Source organism: Gasterosteus aculeatus, chromosome 14 (genome assembly GCF_964276395.1).
Source record: "Gasterosteus aculeatus chromosome 14, fGasAcu3.hap1.1, whole genome shotgun sequence".
NCBI lineage: Eukaryota > Metazoa > Chordata > Actinopteri > Perciformes > Gasterosteidae > Gasterosteus > Gasterosteus aculeatus.
The window spans coordinates 8,390,717-8,409,399 of record NC_135702.1 but is presented as its reverse complement, the minus strand read 5'-3'; the positions used below and the strand labels follow the sequence as shown (position 1 = coordinate 8,409,399).

At 44.1% G+C, this 18,683-nt stretch overlaps 1 protein-coding gene across 2 annotated transcripts; it reads left to right on the top strand.

Moving 5' to 3' along the window:
* The first annotated feature begins 340 nt into the window (after nt 1-340).
* kcnn2 (potassium calcium-activated channel subfamily N member 2) lies at nt 341-18,610 on the top strand. Of its 2 annotated transcripts, XM_078087872.1 has the most exons (8): nt 341-1,266; nt 1,603-1,698; nt 9,408-9,826; nt 10,138-10,279; nt 10,386-10,496; nt 10,584-10,711; nt 15,184-15,253; nt 17,552-18,610. In XM_078087872.1, the coding sequence occupies exons 1-8, from the start codon at nt 460-462 to the stop codon at nt 17,825-17,827; spliced, it is 2,049 nt and encodes a 682-aa protein (XP_077943998.1). In that variant the 5' UTR covers nt 341-459; the 3' UTR covers nt 17,828-18,610. The 2 variants fall into 2 exon arrangements, with proteins under 2 accessions (XP_077943998.1, XP_040054321.2); XM_040198387.2 differs by lacking the exon at nt 15,184-15,253.
* Nucleotides 18,611-18,683: the final 73 nt, after the last annotated feature.

The following is an 18,683-nucleotide window of genomic DNA, read 5'->3' as shown; positions in this document are numbered from 1 at the left end:
GTATCTCACAACGCGAGATATGGGTACAATAATTAAACCCGTGAAAGGACGTCATGTATGTTTTTAATTTACACTTTTAAGACTGTTATTTTTGCTGTCTTTCTGGCTGTAGGTTCGGAGAGATGTTATAGCTGTTATAAGTCCACATATATAGGGCCACATCTCTGTAGAGCTGTATCAGTGAATGAAACATAATGCTGTTCATCCTGATTCAATTTAAGCCGGAGCTTAACGTCTCATGGTTGCAACCTTTTTATGACGTCGAGGCAGTTGTTTTGGTACCCCGTCCCCCCCCTCCCCCCACACACCCCCTGCCCAATCGGAGCCTGCGCTGACATTCTACCGGAGCCGAAATGGGTCCATTCATGCAGCGGTTCTGTCCTCCCGTAAGTACCAGAACGCCCTTCGTCGGGTGCTCGGTGGTACCCGACCGCTGCTCTACACGGCCGCACTGATGACATGGAAACCCCATTGCAGCTGCAGAACGATTTCTTTCCAGAGCAGCAGTTCCAGCACTGTAAGTACCAGCACTACTGCGGGCGGGAGGACAAGATCGGCAAGAAGCACGACCAACGCTGCACCTGCAATAGCTGCACCTGTGATGCGAGAAAAAGCCTCATCTTTCGCGGGACGTCGCCGACCGCTGCCGCGGGAACTTTGAGGACACCTTCGGAAACGTCTTCGAGGCAAGGTTGCCAGTACAGCGTCTGCGAGTTCACACCCTCCAGTCATGGTAGTTCATCCAGGCATCATCCTCCTCCTCCACCTCCTCCTCACCCTCAGCAGCAGCAGCAGCAGCAGCAGCATTGCCGCGATCGGCAGCGGGGCAGCCTGGGCAGCGGCCACAAAGACAGTAACTCCTACAATGAAATAGCAATGAGCAGCTGCAGATACAACGGCGGCGTGATGCGGCCGCTGAGCAACTTGAGCTCGTCCCGCAGAAACGTGCACGAGTTCGATTCCGAGTCGCAGCCTCTGCAGCCCGTCTCGGCCGCGGATGCGTCGGACACTTTGGTATCCAAGCCGGAGAATAATTCCACCACGCTGATGCCTTACGCATCGGGAGACGGAGCGGGCGGCTGCGGCCACAGCGGCGGCGGCAAATCGGGGAAAAAGAAGAACCAGAACATCGGGGAAAAGCTGGGACACAGGAGGGCCTTGTTTGAGAAACGGAAGCGGCTCAGCGACTATGCTTTAATCTTCGGGATGTTTGGGATCGTTGTCATGGTTATAGAGACTGAACTCTCTTGGGGAGCTTATGGAAAGGTACGTATATACGTGTGACTCACGGAGCGAGTCGTTGGAAAACTTCTGCCCAAGGTGTTGTAGAAAAGGCCGTCACTTTGAATAAGTCCAGGCTCACTGCAAAGTGTCCCCTGATGTCGCCACTGTCACATGCAGGCCAAAAGGCCCACTGCTCTGCAACCACCTATAGTACAAAATAACATCACATGTGTCAGTTACACGTTAAGAACCTGAATTACCGTTTGTTTTCCAGATGTGTGACATGTAGGCTAAACTACGGGCTGGTGTACATCAGAATGTGATTTCCTGTCGTGATGTTGTGGGTTGTTTGGCTTTAGTGTTGTTGCTCTCTTCCAGGAGTCGCTGTATTCATTAGCGCTAAAATGCCTGATAAGCCTTTCTACAATCATTCTCCTGGGCCTGATTATCATTTACCATGCAAGAGAGATCCAGGTAACGTTGTAACACTTTTCTTATTCTTTTAACTGTTGGTGTTGAAGGGTCAGCGGCGGTCTGCTTTAACAACAGACGTTGCATTTAACAAGCGCTCAATCGAATATTGAATTAACAAATCTTTACAACTTTATAGGGTGCCACTGTTTGTATACTTTGTTTTCGCATAATATTTTATTATTATATTAGAAAAAGAGATTAACTGACTGCACAATATCTACCATGTGAAATAACTTATTGTTAAAGCAACTGAGTGTGTTTCAAATTTAGTTCATTTGAGTTTCAAACAGTTCAGTATAGTGTAAATACTCAATAGAATATTTACTCTTCATCACAGCGTCCGTCATTCCAAAGATGTTTTGCGTTTATTCAATGATTCGAGGTTTTTAATGACAGAGCATCAGTCCTTTCGATTACATGACTTCAGACTGATAAGTTTTTATAAGTTCATTACACATTTCAATAACATTTACAAACTCCTCACAGGGCTCAGTGGATGCATATATATCTATAGTATTACTATATAGTAGTACTATAGTATGTTCTGAGTCTTGCCTCATGGTGATATTACAGTTCTCACTGCTCTTCAGGATTTTCTGTCTTTGTTGTACAGCCTCAAAATGAAATAAGCCGCTTTCTGCCTTCCTGCATGGGCGTATGTTTACCAGGACGCTTTCATTCATGAGCTACTTTCCTTTTTCCATAAAAGCCTACTAGAGGAGACTTCACTTGAAAAGAGGCAAAACTCGCATCAAATCTTATATATCATTATCTTTTATCATGTTAATGTTTGACATCTGGCTATGGGGATTTTTTTTCACTGCCTTTAACAGAATGGTTTGAGCTAATGCAGTTGTTTTCCTCTGCTCTTATTCTTAGAATATGTTTTAGCAGATTTACCAAATATTACATCGGGACAAAACATGAGGTATAGCTTTTGCATTCAAAGTAATATCGGCTATTCATCTGCCTTCCCGTATTTAGTTCTTACGAGTCCCGGGGGAGTATCAGTCATTGAAGCGGCCCGACAGTAAAAAGATTTGCCCCCTCCAGATGCCTCATCGTAAACCTTTCCACTTGAGGGATGGTAGCAATGCACACACAGAATTACCATATTTCGATGTGTAACGAGATGTTTCCATTTCCCTGGTGGACAGTTCCAAGTCGCTCTTTATAAATTAGAAAGCATCTTGTAAGTTAACGTGAGTATCATGTTCATTGTTCCACACCTTTTACTTAATCCTGTGTAAATTATTCAATTCATAAACTGATCTTTTTAGCCTCTTGATTGTCTTGATGTTAAATAATATATTGATTTAGTTGTCCTTCAAAAGTGCATTTTTCATTAGCAGCCGCGTTCATCTGGTGGCTGCGTCGGCGCAATATTTACGTTCATGGCCTCCGTTCAATGTTGAAGCACTTGGATTGTGTGAAAATTTTAACTTTTTCAGTGCAGCAGCACATCTGGATGGGTAAATATGATGACAATCGCAGTTTTCAAAAAGCTCGAAGCCTCGATATTTCACGCAACAATGGCAGTGGACCAATATTCTTTCTTTCTCTACAGGCAAGCCAAAGTTTCTCATTTTAAAACAATACTTCCTTGCGTGCACATTTACCCCACACGCAGGCCGTTTCAAACTGCTTTAAAGCAGACTTCTCTGACAGTCCCGTCAATGTCTAAATCATTTTTCACTACTAACGCTTCTCCTTCCAATAAAGTGTTTATTTTTTGCAGATTAAGGCAATTGTTTGCCTTTCCTATTCAGATGTAAAAGCCTGAACCAGCTCCTAGTAACCGATTTAAATCCAGTTCATGGGGTTTGCTTCGACTTCCAGCACACCAGCTGCTCCTTTCCTTTTTTATTTGATAAAAATATGATTTGACTTCATATGTGTTGACGTGTGTTGGCTCAGGTCTATTTTGTTTGTACACCCCGCCAGGTTAAAAGCATAGCTTGTGCAAAGCCACGTCTTTCAAAACGCACCCTCCCCACTATAGTGTGTAAGATACACTTAAAGCCCCCTCCATCATTCAGCACTGTCAGACTCACTATGGACTGAATATGAGAGAATATAGAAAGAGCCAGAAACAACGTTTGTTATTCCACACATTCGACTTCTTTGTCAAACTATGGCACCTAAATTATCCACAACGCAACTTGTCCGCTGACTATTTGGTTGTGTATTCGCGTGTTGAGCTCGCCTCATGCTGGGATGAGAGTAGGGGTGAATAGTGAACTAAACAATGGACCTTTTAAAATGAGAGATGCTAATTGACTCCATATGTGGCATTATCACCATCACACAATCAACTGATTCAGCATGATGTGATGCACCTTAACTTTTGTTTTATAGAAGGATGATGAAATACTTTCTCTCCACTTCTAATTATTCAAAAGTAATCTGACTCAGTAAAGATGTACCTCTCTCATTTTTATAGGGTACAATCAGCATAAGTTTGTGTTTAATCCTTTTTTATAAACACTGATGTTGTGCAGAATTATTCTGTACTTCTCCTTCAAACGTTATCAGCCTGATTCAGCCACAAGTTTTTTTTCTTAAACCGCTGGCGATTCGCCGGGGGACTTTTTTTAGACTTTTTAGTTGAGTTTGCTGCGTCGGCAGGCAGCGACTTACTGTACGATGTGAGTGGAAATGGAGGTTAGAGTCTGTCGGTGCTCCATGACTTTGATTAGTCCTTCTCAAAGTCTGATACGAGCTGCGAGCCTCTTCCTGCTATCGCTGCAGAGGTGGTTGATGAGTTCACATAATTCCCAATAGTACAGAAGCTGACATCTTGGATGTTTTTTTTTCTTCTTCTCACATCAAAGGCTCCCTGCTGACGGGCATTTGTGTTACGGCCGTCGCCGCGTCGCTGCACCTTGTGATGACGGCTCGGCTGAGTTTTCTTCAACTAATGCGAGATGCTTCTGGGTATTTTCTGTCTTTGGTGTGGATTGTTTGTGATGAAAGGTGGCGCTTGTGTTTCACAATTGCACATTATTACATTTTACAATCCTCGCAAAAGATAAAACGTCAACGGCGCCGAGATCCTGCCAGGGAAGTGGAACTGGGCGATGCCTGTCAGACTGGCCCTGGGTGGTGTGTCTGTGTCAGAGATATGGTCTGACTGCAGGAGACACTCTGCAGTTCTCACAGCTAAATCTGTCCTCCACCTGAGACTCCAGACTGGAGTCGGATAACCACCTCTAGCTGGTGACCTCAATGTTTTCACCCAACAACACCAGCGTCCGAGGGCAAGAGACGCTCGGGGTCCCAATCAGTTGAGAAACCTCCAAATTAAGTTTTGTTCTGCATGCGACTTCAAACGCGAAGATGCTTTTTAGGCGATTATTGCGTTGGGCCGCATCGGCTAAAGAAAGTAGGATTTGTACAAGCTCTTACTTTGGCTCAGAGTGGCTTTACTTTGCTTGCATAGAAGAACTCGTATGCAAATGTGAGCCTTTCCGTAATTCCAGAAACAAAAGCAAATCAGCAGCGGCTTCGGATTTACTCAGCAAAGTGGCCTTTTAGTGGCTCACTTTGATATCATAAATAAAGCATTGCATTAATGTCTAATCGGACAGAATGCCTCAAACTCATTCACTAATGAGATTGAGCGATTTCATCCTCAACGACAAGATATATGGTCCCATCTCCACATTACACAGATTAAATATTGAGCCGGACTCCATTAGTTATATTGAGCGTCGTGGAACCAGTAACCAACCCAGCTTAGCATCACAGGTGAACTCCCCCGAGACTACGCAGTGCAGACGCAGTGCAGACGCAGGGCGGCGACAGGCGGAGAATGATCCAAGGACATATTCGGCTGTATTGTCTCTTGACCCGACATGAATGAAACTTCCCCATGATGAGAAAGGGGGCGCGCACTCTTACTGATTACACTGTGCACGGCGTCCTTCAGAAAACTGCTGGATCTCCCCTCAAATCATTCTCACGAATGTGTGACTTTATTGTCACTGTGAGGATGCCCACTTTTGGGGGAAGACATGACATTTGGGCCGGGCTTTAGGTTAGTTACATAAAGAAAATTAAAAAGGAAACGTCCATTGTTTCCTTTTTTATGAAGGTATCTCAGTATGCAGAAAGCTTTGATTGGTTGTGATTTATTATTCACTCTGTTTTTTGGTGTGAGCAACGTCGTTTCTGCAATGAAATGTTTACGTTGATCTTTTTCATTGGCTTAAATAATTGGTCTGTACATCAGTCCTCCACTTTGGTCCGGAAACCTTGTGCGCGAGAGGGTGAAGCCTATAACCAAATTTGGTGATGTACTATGACGTTAAAATCCATTGTTGCAAGTGAAATGTTAAAAATATCAGGATTAAGTCGAATAACCTTCGAATACCAACGAGCCACAGCGGGTTTTATTCTAGCCGATGGATAACGCGCGCAGCCAGAGCTTTCCTTAGTGCTGACGCAGCAATGTGGAGATGCTTCTGGCGACGCACGACTCTCTCAACCTGCTCCGTGACCAGCAGACGAGTTGTAAGATGTTAACCTTTTTATTGTAGCGGACGTTCATGTATTCATTGACAGAATGCTGTCACAAAATAAGGGAGATCAAGTGGTTATAGAAATGTTTCGTTGGCGGTTTTTCTTGTTGTTTTGGGTGAACTGGTCCTTTAAGTATCTGGATCAGCATTAAAATGTAATTTAATATTCATAAGGTTAACCTTGAAAGTGACTGATTAAGCAGATAGTATTTGTTTAGGAATATTCCCACTTTAAAGAACAGTTTTTCCTTCTTCATTTTCTCCTCTTGTTGGCAAAGTTGTGTGTCACAGTTGTTTTCGAGGGGTCGCAGTTAACAGTTTTGGGGTTGCGATGCTTTAAAATGCATGTGTCACATTGGTGATGGCCAGACTGCAGTCTTCATTGCTTTAATTCTTTACGGACATATTTGAATTGTATTTAAGTGCGTTCACATTCAAAATCCATTTACTTGCTTTGTGTAAATTATTTGTCAGCCTCCTCTAACTAATTCAGTGTCCCGTTTCCGTCACTGTCCTTCAGGCCCTCAGAATCCTCCGTATTATATTTTCACATGATTTAAAACTGTTTCCTCCACTGCTCTGTCATAACTGTTGGTTCGGCTGCTTGCGTGGAATATTTGATGCCGTGAGGTAAAGGACCCATGAGTGTTGTATTTCAGCTCGACCATTAGCATAATTGCTTTCCTATGCAACCTGCGTGTAAATGTTTAATTAAATTGTTTTGAGGTAACAAACTTTGTAACTGCCTTTGACGGGCTCGGTTTGTTGTCTAAAATGTAAAATAAAACGCTGCTTGCGCTGTGTACAAACAATTGATTTAGCTCCTCTCAGGGCTCTAATTCTTTAAGTAAGAAACCGCAGCAGAGTCCCGGCTTGTGTTTCCGTGTCTTCATTACAGTCACTTGCGAAGCGAGCTAGAGTTACTTCTCAGACAGATGTCAGTTTGTGAAAAGAGCGTTGCTCATTCGATATGAACAGCTGCCTCTGAAAATCGAATTTGTTGCGTTTTCTGCGTTTGGAGGGGAAACTTTGACTGTCGCCATTAAATGAATGCAAATGAGCTGCAGAGGCCTGGTGGGTCACTTGACCTGTTTTGTGTGCAGACTCGTGTTGGCAGCAGCCTGTTCCGTTTGTGTCGTAATGTGCCGGCTTGTTGACAGTTGATATTTCTTGCACAGCGGCCTTTGGACATTTAATTGGATCAGACGCTGTATTAAACGCAGCGTCTTAAGTGGAGGTTTTTGTGTTGGAGCAAAGCCGGCTGCTGAGTGTCAGAGGGCCTCCGAAGCTGTCGAGCTGGAGGACGTGGAGCATTCATGTATGTCTGCGAGAGTAGCGGCAGTGCTACGTTATTGCCTTTTTATGTGCGTTCTGGTTGTTAAGGGGAGGAAAAAAGTCCTGCTGCAGAGACGTGATTGTTGTTCTCTGCATGCGGGAAAACAGACCTTTATGATCCACATGAAGCAAAGAGATGGTTTTACTGTAAAGGCTGCTGAAAGAGGATGGAACTGAATATAAAATATGACAGAGTTGAAACATGCATTTTAACCATCATAAATCTTAGTTGGGTGAAAGGAAGTCACTGGAAACTGTAGACTTTGAATATTAAAGTGGAGCAGAAGGAAAAGACAAACCGGCCTCATCCATAAGCAAAAACATTGCTTACATTTTTTATCGAGAAAATGACTTGATTACTAAGCATATTAAGGACGTGTCCGACTAAATGTAATCATGTGCAGTTTTTTCCCTATAGAGGCTCCTGCTCTCGTGGCAAAGACTGCCGCCAGGAAACCTCGCTTTTTATTTGCTGACAGCAACGTTTTGTGAAATATCTATCGCCAGTTGTGACGAGCTGTACGCCAGCGGAGCGCCTCCAGGTGATAGAGTGGATGGAGCAAGGAGAGCTGTGAGGGAAATTTCAGTATTGCTTGTAAACGGGGGAAAAAAGAGGAATGATTTGAGAAATTTGGGGAAGTGAATACAATCTGATGAGCATTTAATCTGCTACCCGTACCTGCAAATATAAAATGACCGGGTATCGACGGCGGTCGCCGGCTCGGCCATCAGTTGCAGGTGAACACACGCACAGCAGTGAATCTTCTGGCCAGAGATAACTGCACATTGGATTGAAAAGCGTTGAGGAAGAGGGAGGGGACGAAGCAGAGGCGGGAGCAGCAGAGGTGACCAAGTGACGGAGCTAAAGGCGAAGGACAGGGTGGAGAAGAGTGATGAGGGCTGTTGAAATCCTCCACCCCCACCCCCCCACGCGGAACGGCCTACCTTCTGGTCGAGGTGGCCAGGCGATCAGAAGCTAATGTGGAGACGGCAGATGTTCTCATCAGCGTAACGCTTTGCAGTCGAGGAGGGAAGCTGCTAATGTAACACTTTCATCCAAGGAGCCTGAAGGCAGAGAGAGAAACTGTGCGATTCTTTTCCTTTCTTACTGCACATCACAGATTGAGTTTTAGATCTGATAGATGTCGGAGCTCAATGAGATTTCTCCAAATATTTTGTAAGTCACATGTACCCAAAGATTTTCACGTTACAGGGATTTGTGTCAAATCCTCTCATTTCACAAGCTGGCAAGTTTTCCGCTAAATATTCTTTGTAGAAATTGACTAATCGTTTCAGCTCTAACTTCCTACCTTCATACAGCCGTTGTATTTCCTCCATTTCACTCTTTATATGGAAACAATCCTCGAGATTGCTCAACATAGGAATTTTTAGATCATACATGAATTAATAGCAACAAATTAGCCCTAAACATGTATAAAGCACAATGTTTTTCCTTGTATTGTGTACATAAATTCAGAAAATCTAAGTTGTGATATTCATTCTTGCAACCCTCATCAGGTCTCCGTGCATATCTATGCCTTTGAAAGAGTGTAGCATCCTCGCTTTATCATATTCCTTATTCATTATATTCTAATATTTTTTGAAGCAGAGTAGATTTTACATTTATAAAGATGGTTAAGATAATGTTGTATCATTTGTTTTAAATAGGCAACATGGGGGGAAATTAACTACTAGGGTCTTCAGGAAATGTGACTAAAAAACATGATTTAATGGCTCAAGGCTGTTTGTGGCTTATTATTTAATGGGGTTTAATGATTTCCTCCAGCTTGCTGTGTCACCATGATGGAAAATGTTACCGTCCATCGGCCTCACTGTTCCCTTTCCTTGCAGTTATTCATGGTGGACAACGCAGCCGATGACTGGAGGATAGCCATGACATATGAGCGCATCTTCTTCATCTGCCTGGAGATCCTGGTGTGCGCCATACACCCCATCCCCGGGAACTACACCTTCACCTGGACGGCCCGCTTGGCCTACTCCTACGTGCCCTCCAAGACGGATGCGGACGTGGACATCATCCTGTCCATCCCCATGTTCCTGCGGCTGTACCTCATCGCTCGCGTCATGCTGCTGCACAGCAAGCTCTTCACGGACGCCTCGTCGCGCAGCATCGGTGCACTCAACAAGATTAACTTTAACACGCGCTTTGTGATGAAGACCCTCATGACCATCTGTCCCGGCACCGTGCTGCTGGTCTTCACCATCTCGTTGTGGATCATCGCCGCATGGACTGTGAGAGCTTGTGAGAGGTGCCTGGATCCGTTTCTCATGCTATGCAGCGCTGCTCAGCATGAAACATAGATAAGGCATAAAAATAGAAAATGTACACAATTCCTCGCTCGCTCTGGGTCTGAACTTCAGGATAGAAAGGTTACAAATAAAGATTAAATTCCTGCAGTATTAAGACATGTTTACTCTTTTATTATAATTTATAATTAATTATTATTAAAGTACTATAATGGATTTGTTTTATTTTTTCAAAATTACTAACAGTGGTTAGGTGAAGCTGGAGTGCATCGGGTGCATGAAGGTCAGTCAACCTATTTATCATTTATTACAGGTACCATGACAACCAGGACATAACCAGCAACTTTCTAGGAGCCATGTGGTTGATCTCAATCACATTTCTGACCATTGGATATGGGGATATGGTCCCAAACACATACTGTGGGAAAGGAGTCTGTCTCCTGACTGGGATTATGGTGAGAAAGGCAGGCTGATATCAACAGGAAGCCTTAACATTTTTTACTCAACAATAAAACAGTAAGTTTGATTGTTGTGCTTGTTGTTATTGGTGTTATTTCCCAGGGGGCTGGCTGCACTGCCTTGGTGGTGGCTGTAGTGGCAAAGAAACTGGAGTTAACCAAAGCTGAAAAACATGTCCACAATTTTATGATGGACACCCAGCTAACAAAAAGAGTAAGTGAAAGCTCCCATATTTGGTTTAGGCATCACAGATATGTCATTGTTTAATTTAAATGCCACCCTTCTCTCCTTGGCCTGCAGGTGAAAAACACAGCTGCGAATGTTCTCAGGGAGACGTGGCTCATCTATAAGAACACCAAACTGGTGAGAAAGATGGACCACGCCAGAGTCAGGAAGCACCAGAGGAAATTTCTCCAAGCCATTCACCAGTAGGTACCCCGCTCTTGACCCCTGACCTCGTGCCGCTCTAATGTCTTTCATCCCGCAGAATAGTCACTTGATTTGCCGATGCAACACCAACCTGAAATCTGACTTGTTTGACACCTGTAGCAAAAATACGTGTTTGTATTGTTGAGTAATCTTGTACTTGTTTAACCTGACTGGACTAACTTTAAATTTGCAGATATGATAATAAGTCGGTCTGTTCATTCTGCATCATACGGTGTAACAGTATTCACTGTTACACTAGAGGCCCTTTTAAGTGATTCATATCAAAGGAATTGTCAACTGGCATTTTCCTCTGCGTGAGATTTGGAGAAACTTGACGGATGCTTCTGAAATTACAGAATTCACAGCGGTATGATATTGATCTCTCTCTCTCTCTCTCTCTCGCTCACCTTTCGTTGTCTGTTTGACTCTCGTGTGTTTGGTTGGCTGTAAATCAGAAGTCAGGCTGACACTTGTTTTTTTTTCTTGCTGTTGGTCGGACACTGAACTGTCAGCTAGTCTTTTAGTGCGTCTCCAAGGACTCCCGAAGTGCTATCTAACAGTATTGATTTTAGCCTCACCTCCCTCTTGGTTTTTCTTCAACCTGGAGTGCTTACGAGCAAATCCAGGTTGTTGCTTTTGTAGCCTTATGCTCAGGTAAAATGCCCCCTATTTGTATGTTTGTTTGCTTTCTGTGGGTTTATGTCTTTTGTGGAGCGCAACTTTGATTTGCTCATTAATCTTATGCATGTATCAAAGACATTTGGATGTCTTTTTTTTTAACCAAGATTGTAGAGATAGCGAAACACACCAGCTGCTGCTGCTGCTGCTGCTGCAACCCAAATCCAGATTTTTGTGCCACGGTTGCTTTGTCGAGTCATTATGTCCTCGCAGTCTCGTTCTTCATCCGATTTGCAGCAGTGATGACAGCGGCTCATGTTCACCTCCTGTTCACTCACTCGGAAAGCCTCATGCAGGAAACGCGTCTGGAGTAAATCCATAGAGAACCAGAGTCACGTCCACCTCCGTGTGCAAGGACGACTACTCATTGTGCCAACATCCTGCCGTCGCACCTTTTTCCTCTGTTTTCTTTTACCTTGTAACGGTAGTGTGCTCGCAGGCCTTTAAGGCTTTCAAGTATTGTTTGCAGGTTAGATGAAGATGAATAGTAGGACAGGAGGCGGTCAAGTAGCGAGCCGGTCGCTCAAGTGGAGAGTTGGAAAAGTCCTTCAGCCATCCCTGACCCCGTCACATGGGGCGATAGCAAACATCAAAGCAAACGCCAGTGTTCCCGTTTCTTCCGGGTGAAGCTGTGAAAAACTCTCAATCACTGTAAAGGATGTGAGGTGTGAACACTTTGAAAGCCCTGTCTGCGTTGGTGGACGTTCACAGGGAGTTTGTTTTGATTCACTTGATTTCTGATAGCCAGGACTTGTGTGGAAGAAAAGGGTTCAGAATAATCTGCAGCTATAGCGCAAACCTAAACACCGGAAGAAAAGAGTTGCTGCTGCCCGGAGGTGATGTCATCGCGTAGAGATGAGGGTTCCACGAGCAAGAGTTCAGCCAACAGATTTTGCCGTCTGAATATGTTTATCTGATGTTGTAATAATTCATTTTTGTCTACTTCATGTTTCCTTTTTTTCCTGTTTGTATCGACACAATGCAATAGAGCTCGAAAGTAAGTCTTCGCCTCACACGTAGATACAGACCTGTTGTGTGCATGCTAAAGAGAGCTTGTCCTTGAACCCAATAATGTGACTAAAAAAAATTACACTCCCTCATTTGATAAGTGAAATTCATGCCATGGAAAATGTGGTAGTTTGCAGTGATTGAATGGTTTCACGCGACACAAATCATAATGTTGCCAAATTATTTCTTTCCAGCTGCGACAAAGGTTTTTGTTAGATGTCTGTTTGACAATATGTCAATTCTATGAAATATATATTAGTCTCACATTTTTTCATTCAATCCTCTGTATTTTGCCAAGAAAGCTTTAGACAATCAGCAATAGCACCTTTTTATGTCTCTTTTTTGAACTTTCTGAACACATCCGCGAATGATTATTAAGTGAATTTCAATTATCGGTGATGGAGGGTGTTTTTCTTTCCATTTCTGCATGGATGTGATGAGAATTTGATCTTTAATCAGAAAGCCTCTGATTAAACTGCAATCAGCAGTGCTTTCACATACCGAAGGATGACGACTGGAGATCCGTTTGCCTCAAGTCACAACCTAGCAGTCACGTTCACACGGATTAGAGCTCAGGGTCATCTTTCGGCGTGTGGAACCATTGTTACGCCTGTTGCTACTTTTTGCGGCCACATTTACACCATTTTTCTGTGTTGGATGACGCGGTAGCAAAGACTCTGAAGTGGTGTTATCATGGCCGGTAAACGGCATAATAACACGGATATACAGCCGTCGTGCATCTCTGCACTACAAGAGGAATTGGCAGAGCTAACTGTGTACGCAGTCACCCCTGAGGGTTTTTTGGCCTATCACACCACAGGTATGATGTTGCACGCATGCAACCAAACGTCTTGCTGCGTGATTTGTTTCAGGCCATTACAGCCCCCCCCCACCCCTCCCCTCCCGCCTCCCACCCGGGACCTGTCTCTTTCCATCTACAAGGTCGGGAGTCGTCCCATGAGGCAGGGCAGTCAGTGCTGGTTAGCGTTAGAGATGAGAGGATTGGAGGCGCAGGAAAGTGACCCGGGAGGAAGGTCAGGGCGAAGCCCGCCAGCAATCCCGTTTGAGCCCCGGAGGCTGCGATTGTGACCAACGGCAAGAGGCTCTCAGTGGCGACAGGGGGGGAAAAAAAATGACAGGCCGCAGAATGGTCACCCTTCCCATTACGCTGAAGAGAAATTACCATTTGGTTCCACAATGAGGTAAAGGGAGGTCATGACAAAGAAAGCAAGTCGAGAGGGTAAAAAATATGGTGCAGCACTAACCGAGATTGCCTTAACTGATTTAGTGGGGTATTAAAAAGCTTTGCGTACTCGTTTTCTAGTGATGAATAGCAAGCAGATTTAGAGTGGCCATCGAAGAGGAGAAATGCCCACGAGGAGTGGTTGTCTGAGGGAAGGAGAAGCAGGAGGAGACACATGAGCCTCCTTGTCCTGACCTTAAGCTGCAGAGTCCTTTGACCCCAAATCAAAGCTATTAGTCATCCAACTGTGAAATGTGTAATTTCTAAGGTCCTTACATCAACTTCAACTGTCATTTAACATAAATACCGAAAACCTTCCATCAATTTTAGATGCCCTCGTCTTTGTTTTATTGTATTATTCATTTTATTTTAATATATCAATAATAAAAGTGCAATAGTTGCGGTATACAGAGCCTTCTTTGACTGGAGCATTTCGGTTGTCAGGACGCCGTCCGCTGCCTGCTGGTTCTTTAAGTGACTCCCGTGGCACCCTCTGTTGGTCCAACCTGTCATCTTCACTCCACATCTGCCTGTCTTCAGGAAACTGAGAAATGATCCAACATTGCATGAGAATGAGTGCATCTCAGCTAATGATCAGACCCCCCCACAAGGGCCCCTTTAATCGCTTCACTATCTTCATTATTGTTGCCCCTCGATTCACGCTGAACCTTCCAATCACCTCAAATTGCGCCCATGTCTTAGTCAGTTATAGGTGTTTTTTATTTATTTTTCAAAGCCGAAACGTTTTAAAACTTGCCAACGAGATGCTATTCTGTGCATTGTGCCGAGTTTAATTTAGCATGCGTGGGTGATCCCGTAAAAAAAAAAACCTCTTTAATATCTGGGAACCACGTGTGGTCGACACTCTACAATACTGCTTAGTTGCTGTTTTTGAGCCCCCAGGGACGATGAGTAAAACAGGCTTTAGAAGCCTAATTAAACAGGAGATGTGAATTATTTAAGAACGTTGTATAAAGAAGGCACGCTATTTTTCACAGACTTTACAAGTAGGATTAATTAATAAAAATAAAAAAAAGCCAGCCATATGTTTTCTGTCGATGGGAAAAATGAATCCGTTTGAAGTCGTGTTTGATTTTCTATTGAGACGCTCTAAAGGAAGATGACTCACATGTGCTCAGATGGCTGCCTTCAAAAAGCGGAAGCTTTATTCTCTAATGTTCACACAACTGTTTGATGTGTGTGGCTTTGCGAGTGACCCAGATGTACAATCTGACGCGTGAAGAAGCCGAAGGACCTGAAGGTCTATGAGTCTGCCTTGTTCCTTTATTATCGTTGACGTAGTGGTTGGGTTGGACGGCGAGCTGGTCTCGGTCTCCTCAGTGGCGGCTCTCCCACCCGCTGGGGTCTCCTCTACACGTGCATGCAGCTCAACCAAACGGACTGACCCCCTGCATTCTCTACACACACACCCTGTGCATGTCCCGGGAGTGTTCCCCGTGTGTATGCCCCGTGTGTACACAAATCTAATGACAACATTCTGATAGCGTTAATTTATTGGGTTCTGAATGGTCTTGTGTTCAGATTGAGAAGTGTTAAAATGGAGCAACGCAAGCTGAATGACCAAGCAAACTCACTAGTGGACCTTGCTAAGGTAAGCTAGACTTACAGTCTACCGCTGCATTGTTCATTAGGACACGCAGCTCATACGTTTCTTTCCCTTTGTGTGATTTCAATTCCATGTAATATGTAGTTCACTTCCGAATTAGTTGTTTTTTCTGATATAATCAAAGTCTACAGGTGTCAAATAAACAGACAGGGGGATTACAAATACATCTGTGTGATGTTTCAGGTTGTCTGCACTCACCTGAGATTCTGATTTGGGTTGGAAATAATAACTTCATTTCATTTCACAGCGTTAATTGCGATCCCCAGGACACTTTCTCTGCAAAAATTACTAAATGAGAGTGACAAGAAATCCCTCATTTTGTATTATCTGATCGGTTGCCTCCAGATGCACCAAACAGAAGCCGACCAACCTCAGGGAAAGACCAGGCAGCTTGCCAGCCTGACACTGCAGAAACAGTAACCTGGGAAAGGGAGACACTCTGTGATCTGATGATTCAGCCAGAAGTAAAGGCAGAAAGGACAGAAAGGCCGAACGCTTTGACATTCGAACGCACGGCACAGTCAAACTGGATGCGGGCCAATGTCTCATATAAAGGTATTAGCCTAGGTAATACTTCCCAAGCACGGGGTGCTGTAAAACGGCAGCGATGGGTGGGGATGGGACGTTGGACACTAGGCGGCTCAGAGCCAGGCCGCTCGGCTGTCTGTGTAATCGCTGCTGTAAGAGTCCGTTGCCATGAGAGGGCAGAGTAGCCTCAAGTCTTCGGCGCCCTCAGTGGAAAGATGGAGCTAAACCGAGCTCATCGGATCGCTGGCGGCTGCGTGGCCACTGCAGTGCAACGCGAGATCCCCCTGAACGCAACGTGTCCCCTTAACTCGTTATCTCTCCCACGGTCTGGTACAGAACGTGGCCCTTCGTTTTATCTGTCTCAAGTGACGCACTGTTAGGGGGAATTGCTTTTTTCTCTCCCCAGCGTTTTTTCTCCACTTTGCTGAATAAAATGTTCTCAAACAGCTAAACTGCTTAATCAAGCTGCAGTTTGACACGATCTCTGCCGCTCCCATCTTTCTTTTTCTCGCATTCTCTTGTCCAGAAATGGGCGGATGTTGTAAGTTTGTGGTTTTACTATGCAGTTCAAATGCATCGGCCTATATTATTGTGCAACACTTTCCTCCTCTATTGATGGGGTTGTTTCCCCTGGGGGGGAATAGGCCACTTTTCATCTATATAGCATTTCACACCATCACTTCTTCATGTTTTTTTTTGTTACATTTTACAATCTACAGATGCTCCGCATGCAATCAATATCTTAGAAAGATAATACATCAAACAAGTTTCAATATTTGGTTATCCTGACATGAGCTGTTTAAATGTTGAATTGCATTTATGAGCCGCTGAGGCATGACAACAAGTAAAGGATTAGATTAGTGTTTGTTTAAGTAATAACAGTGAAGCCCAAGTCTCCACGAGCCGTCAGGTTCCGCGTTGTCAGTGCTGCTTTAGTTCTCGCTAATTCAAATGAACCAGCTATCCCCGTTATCTCTGCCTCAAATCAGAAGAGGACACGGTAAGTGATGGATGGCCTCGCTTCCAGGCTGCCAGGGATTATTAGAGCTGTGCTGAATAATACCTCAGTAACTGCCCTCCAGCAGCATCACCGCCACACCTCCTCCGGATTTCTTTAGGTGCTGCCAACTTCTCTTGAAGGCTGAACCTGTGGCATTAAAAGGCACCAGCTAAAAGTATACGTACATATAAAGGTCCGTGAGCAGATGGCGGTTGGATCAAAGGAGGAGCAGGCATGATGCAAACTCCGCAAGCACCTTTGCTGTTTCAAGGTCACCGGCTAATGTAATCTGGCCTGCATGGAAAGTTGTAGCACAACATGTTCGACTGACCCTGATGATGAATTTACTCTCTTCTTGTAGGAAATAGCAGCCAATACGATAAATAACCTGCACTCTGTGATAGCAGCAAAATAAACGCATTTAACGTGTAGAATTTGATGTGTCAGTTTGGCTGGATTTTCTAATGGATGCTCAGATTATAGGACAGGGTCACTTTTTTTCACATACCGAAATGCACCTGCCAAATAGTTGGTAATGGCTGTTCTTCAGCGATCAATTGAATCTCTCAATGCAAAGCTCTTTTCTCCTACTTCATCTCTTTCTCAGAATGAACTCTTAAAATAGTATAGTTATTAAGTTAAGTTTTTTGAATTGTTCATAATGGATAAATACTGTATTTTTAAGTTGTTCAACACTAAAAAACAGCAATTTGGAAAATAATCATGTAAAGTGCTTTCCCTCTCTCCTCTTCCAGACTCAGAACATCATGTATGACATGATATCAGACTTAAATGAGCGAGGCGAGGACATGGAGAAGAGGATCGCCCTGCTGGAGACAAAGCTGGAGACTCTCCTGAGTAACTTGCAGGCTCTGCCGGGACTCATCAGCCAGGTCATCAGCCAGCAGCACAGGGACTTTCTGGAGGTGCAGCTCCAGCCTTATGACAAACACAGCCCTGAGCGCTCTCAGTCAGTGTCCAGACGGAGGTCGTCTTCCACAGCACCACCCACCTCCTCGGAGAGCAGCTAGAGTCCAAGGAGAACGCCTCCACTCAAGACTTTTGCCATCATATGGCCGAGTCGCATTTATCGTAAAGCCTTATGGTTTCAATAAGTATTATCCAAATTCTGATGACAGAATCCAAGATCCGGGGACAACGCATTTTAATGGATAACTTCATGCTGTCGTTTGTTTTTTATTACCTCAAAAGGTGACGTTGTCCTTGCTCTGGTGACACAACTACAAATAACGCCGCTTCCCTCAGTCAAAGGCCTATCGATGGGGGCACGATATGAACTCCACTCCATCTCTATGCAGAGAGAGCCAGTCGCAGGGGGCAAGGTCACCACGTGTGAAACTATTGCACTAAAATAGTGCTTCTCACAGACTGCTGGCTTGATTCAGTTGCCGTATTCTTCAAAGCAAACTATGAAACCACTGAGAAATCAGTCAGGAAGCATGACAGTGTTTTAGGGGGGGAAGTGCTGTGTTTGATGGGCTGGAGTGAATGTAGAGCAGACAGCGGATGGAAATTGCTCCCACACACTGTCACTCAAAGATAACTTAAGAAAGCTTGAAATGAAAGGGGGGGGGAGCATATATATTTTAGGTTAGAAACAGCATCAACTATAGCGGTTTTCTTTTGCAGTGCCCCTGTAGAATGAGTATTTTTGGGGCGACGTTGCAAATAATTTAATCCTCTAGTCAAAATGAATGCATCAAAATCTGTACTTGCACTTACTTTTTAATCAATGCACTTCAATGCTGACTGACGTATGATATAAAGATGCGTTATAAAAGTTATAAAGAACCTTTGAGATGTTTGGGCATGGATTTATTATTGTCGATTCTCAAGTTGTGGCTAGTGTTGAATCAAGTCAAAGCC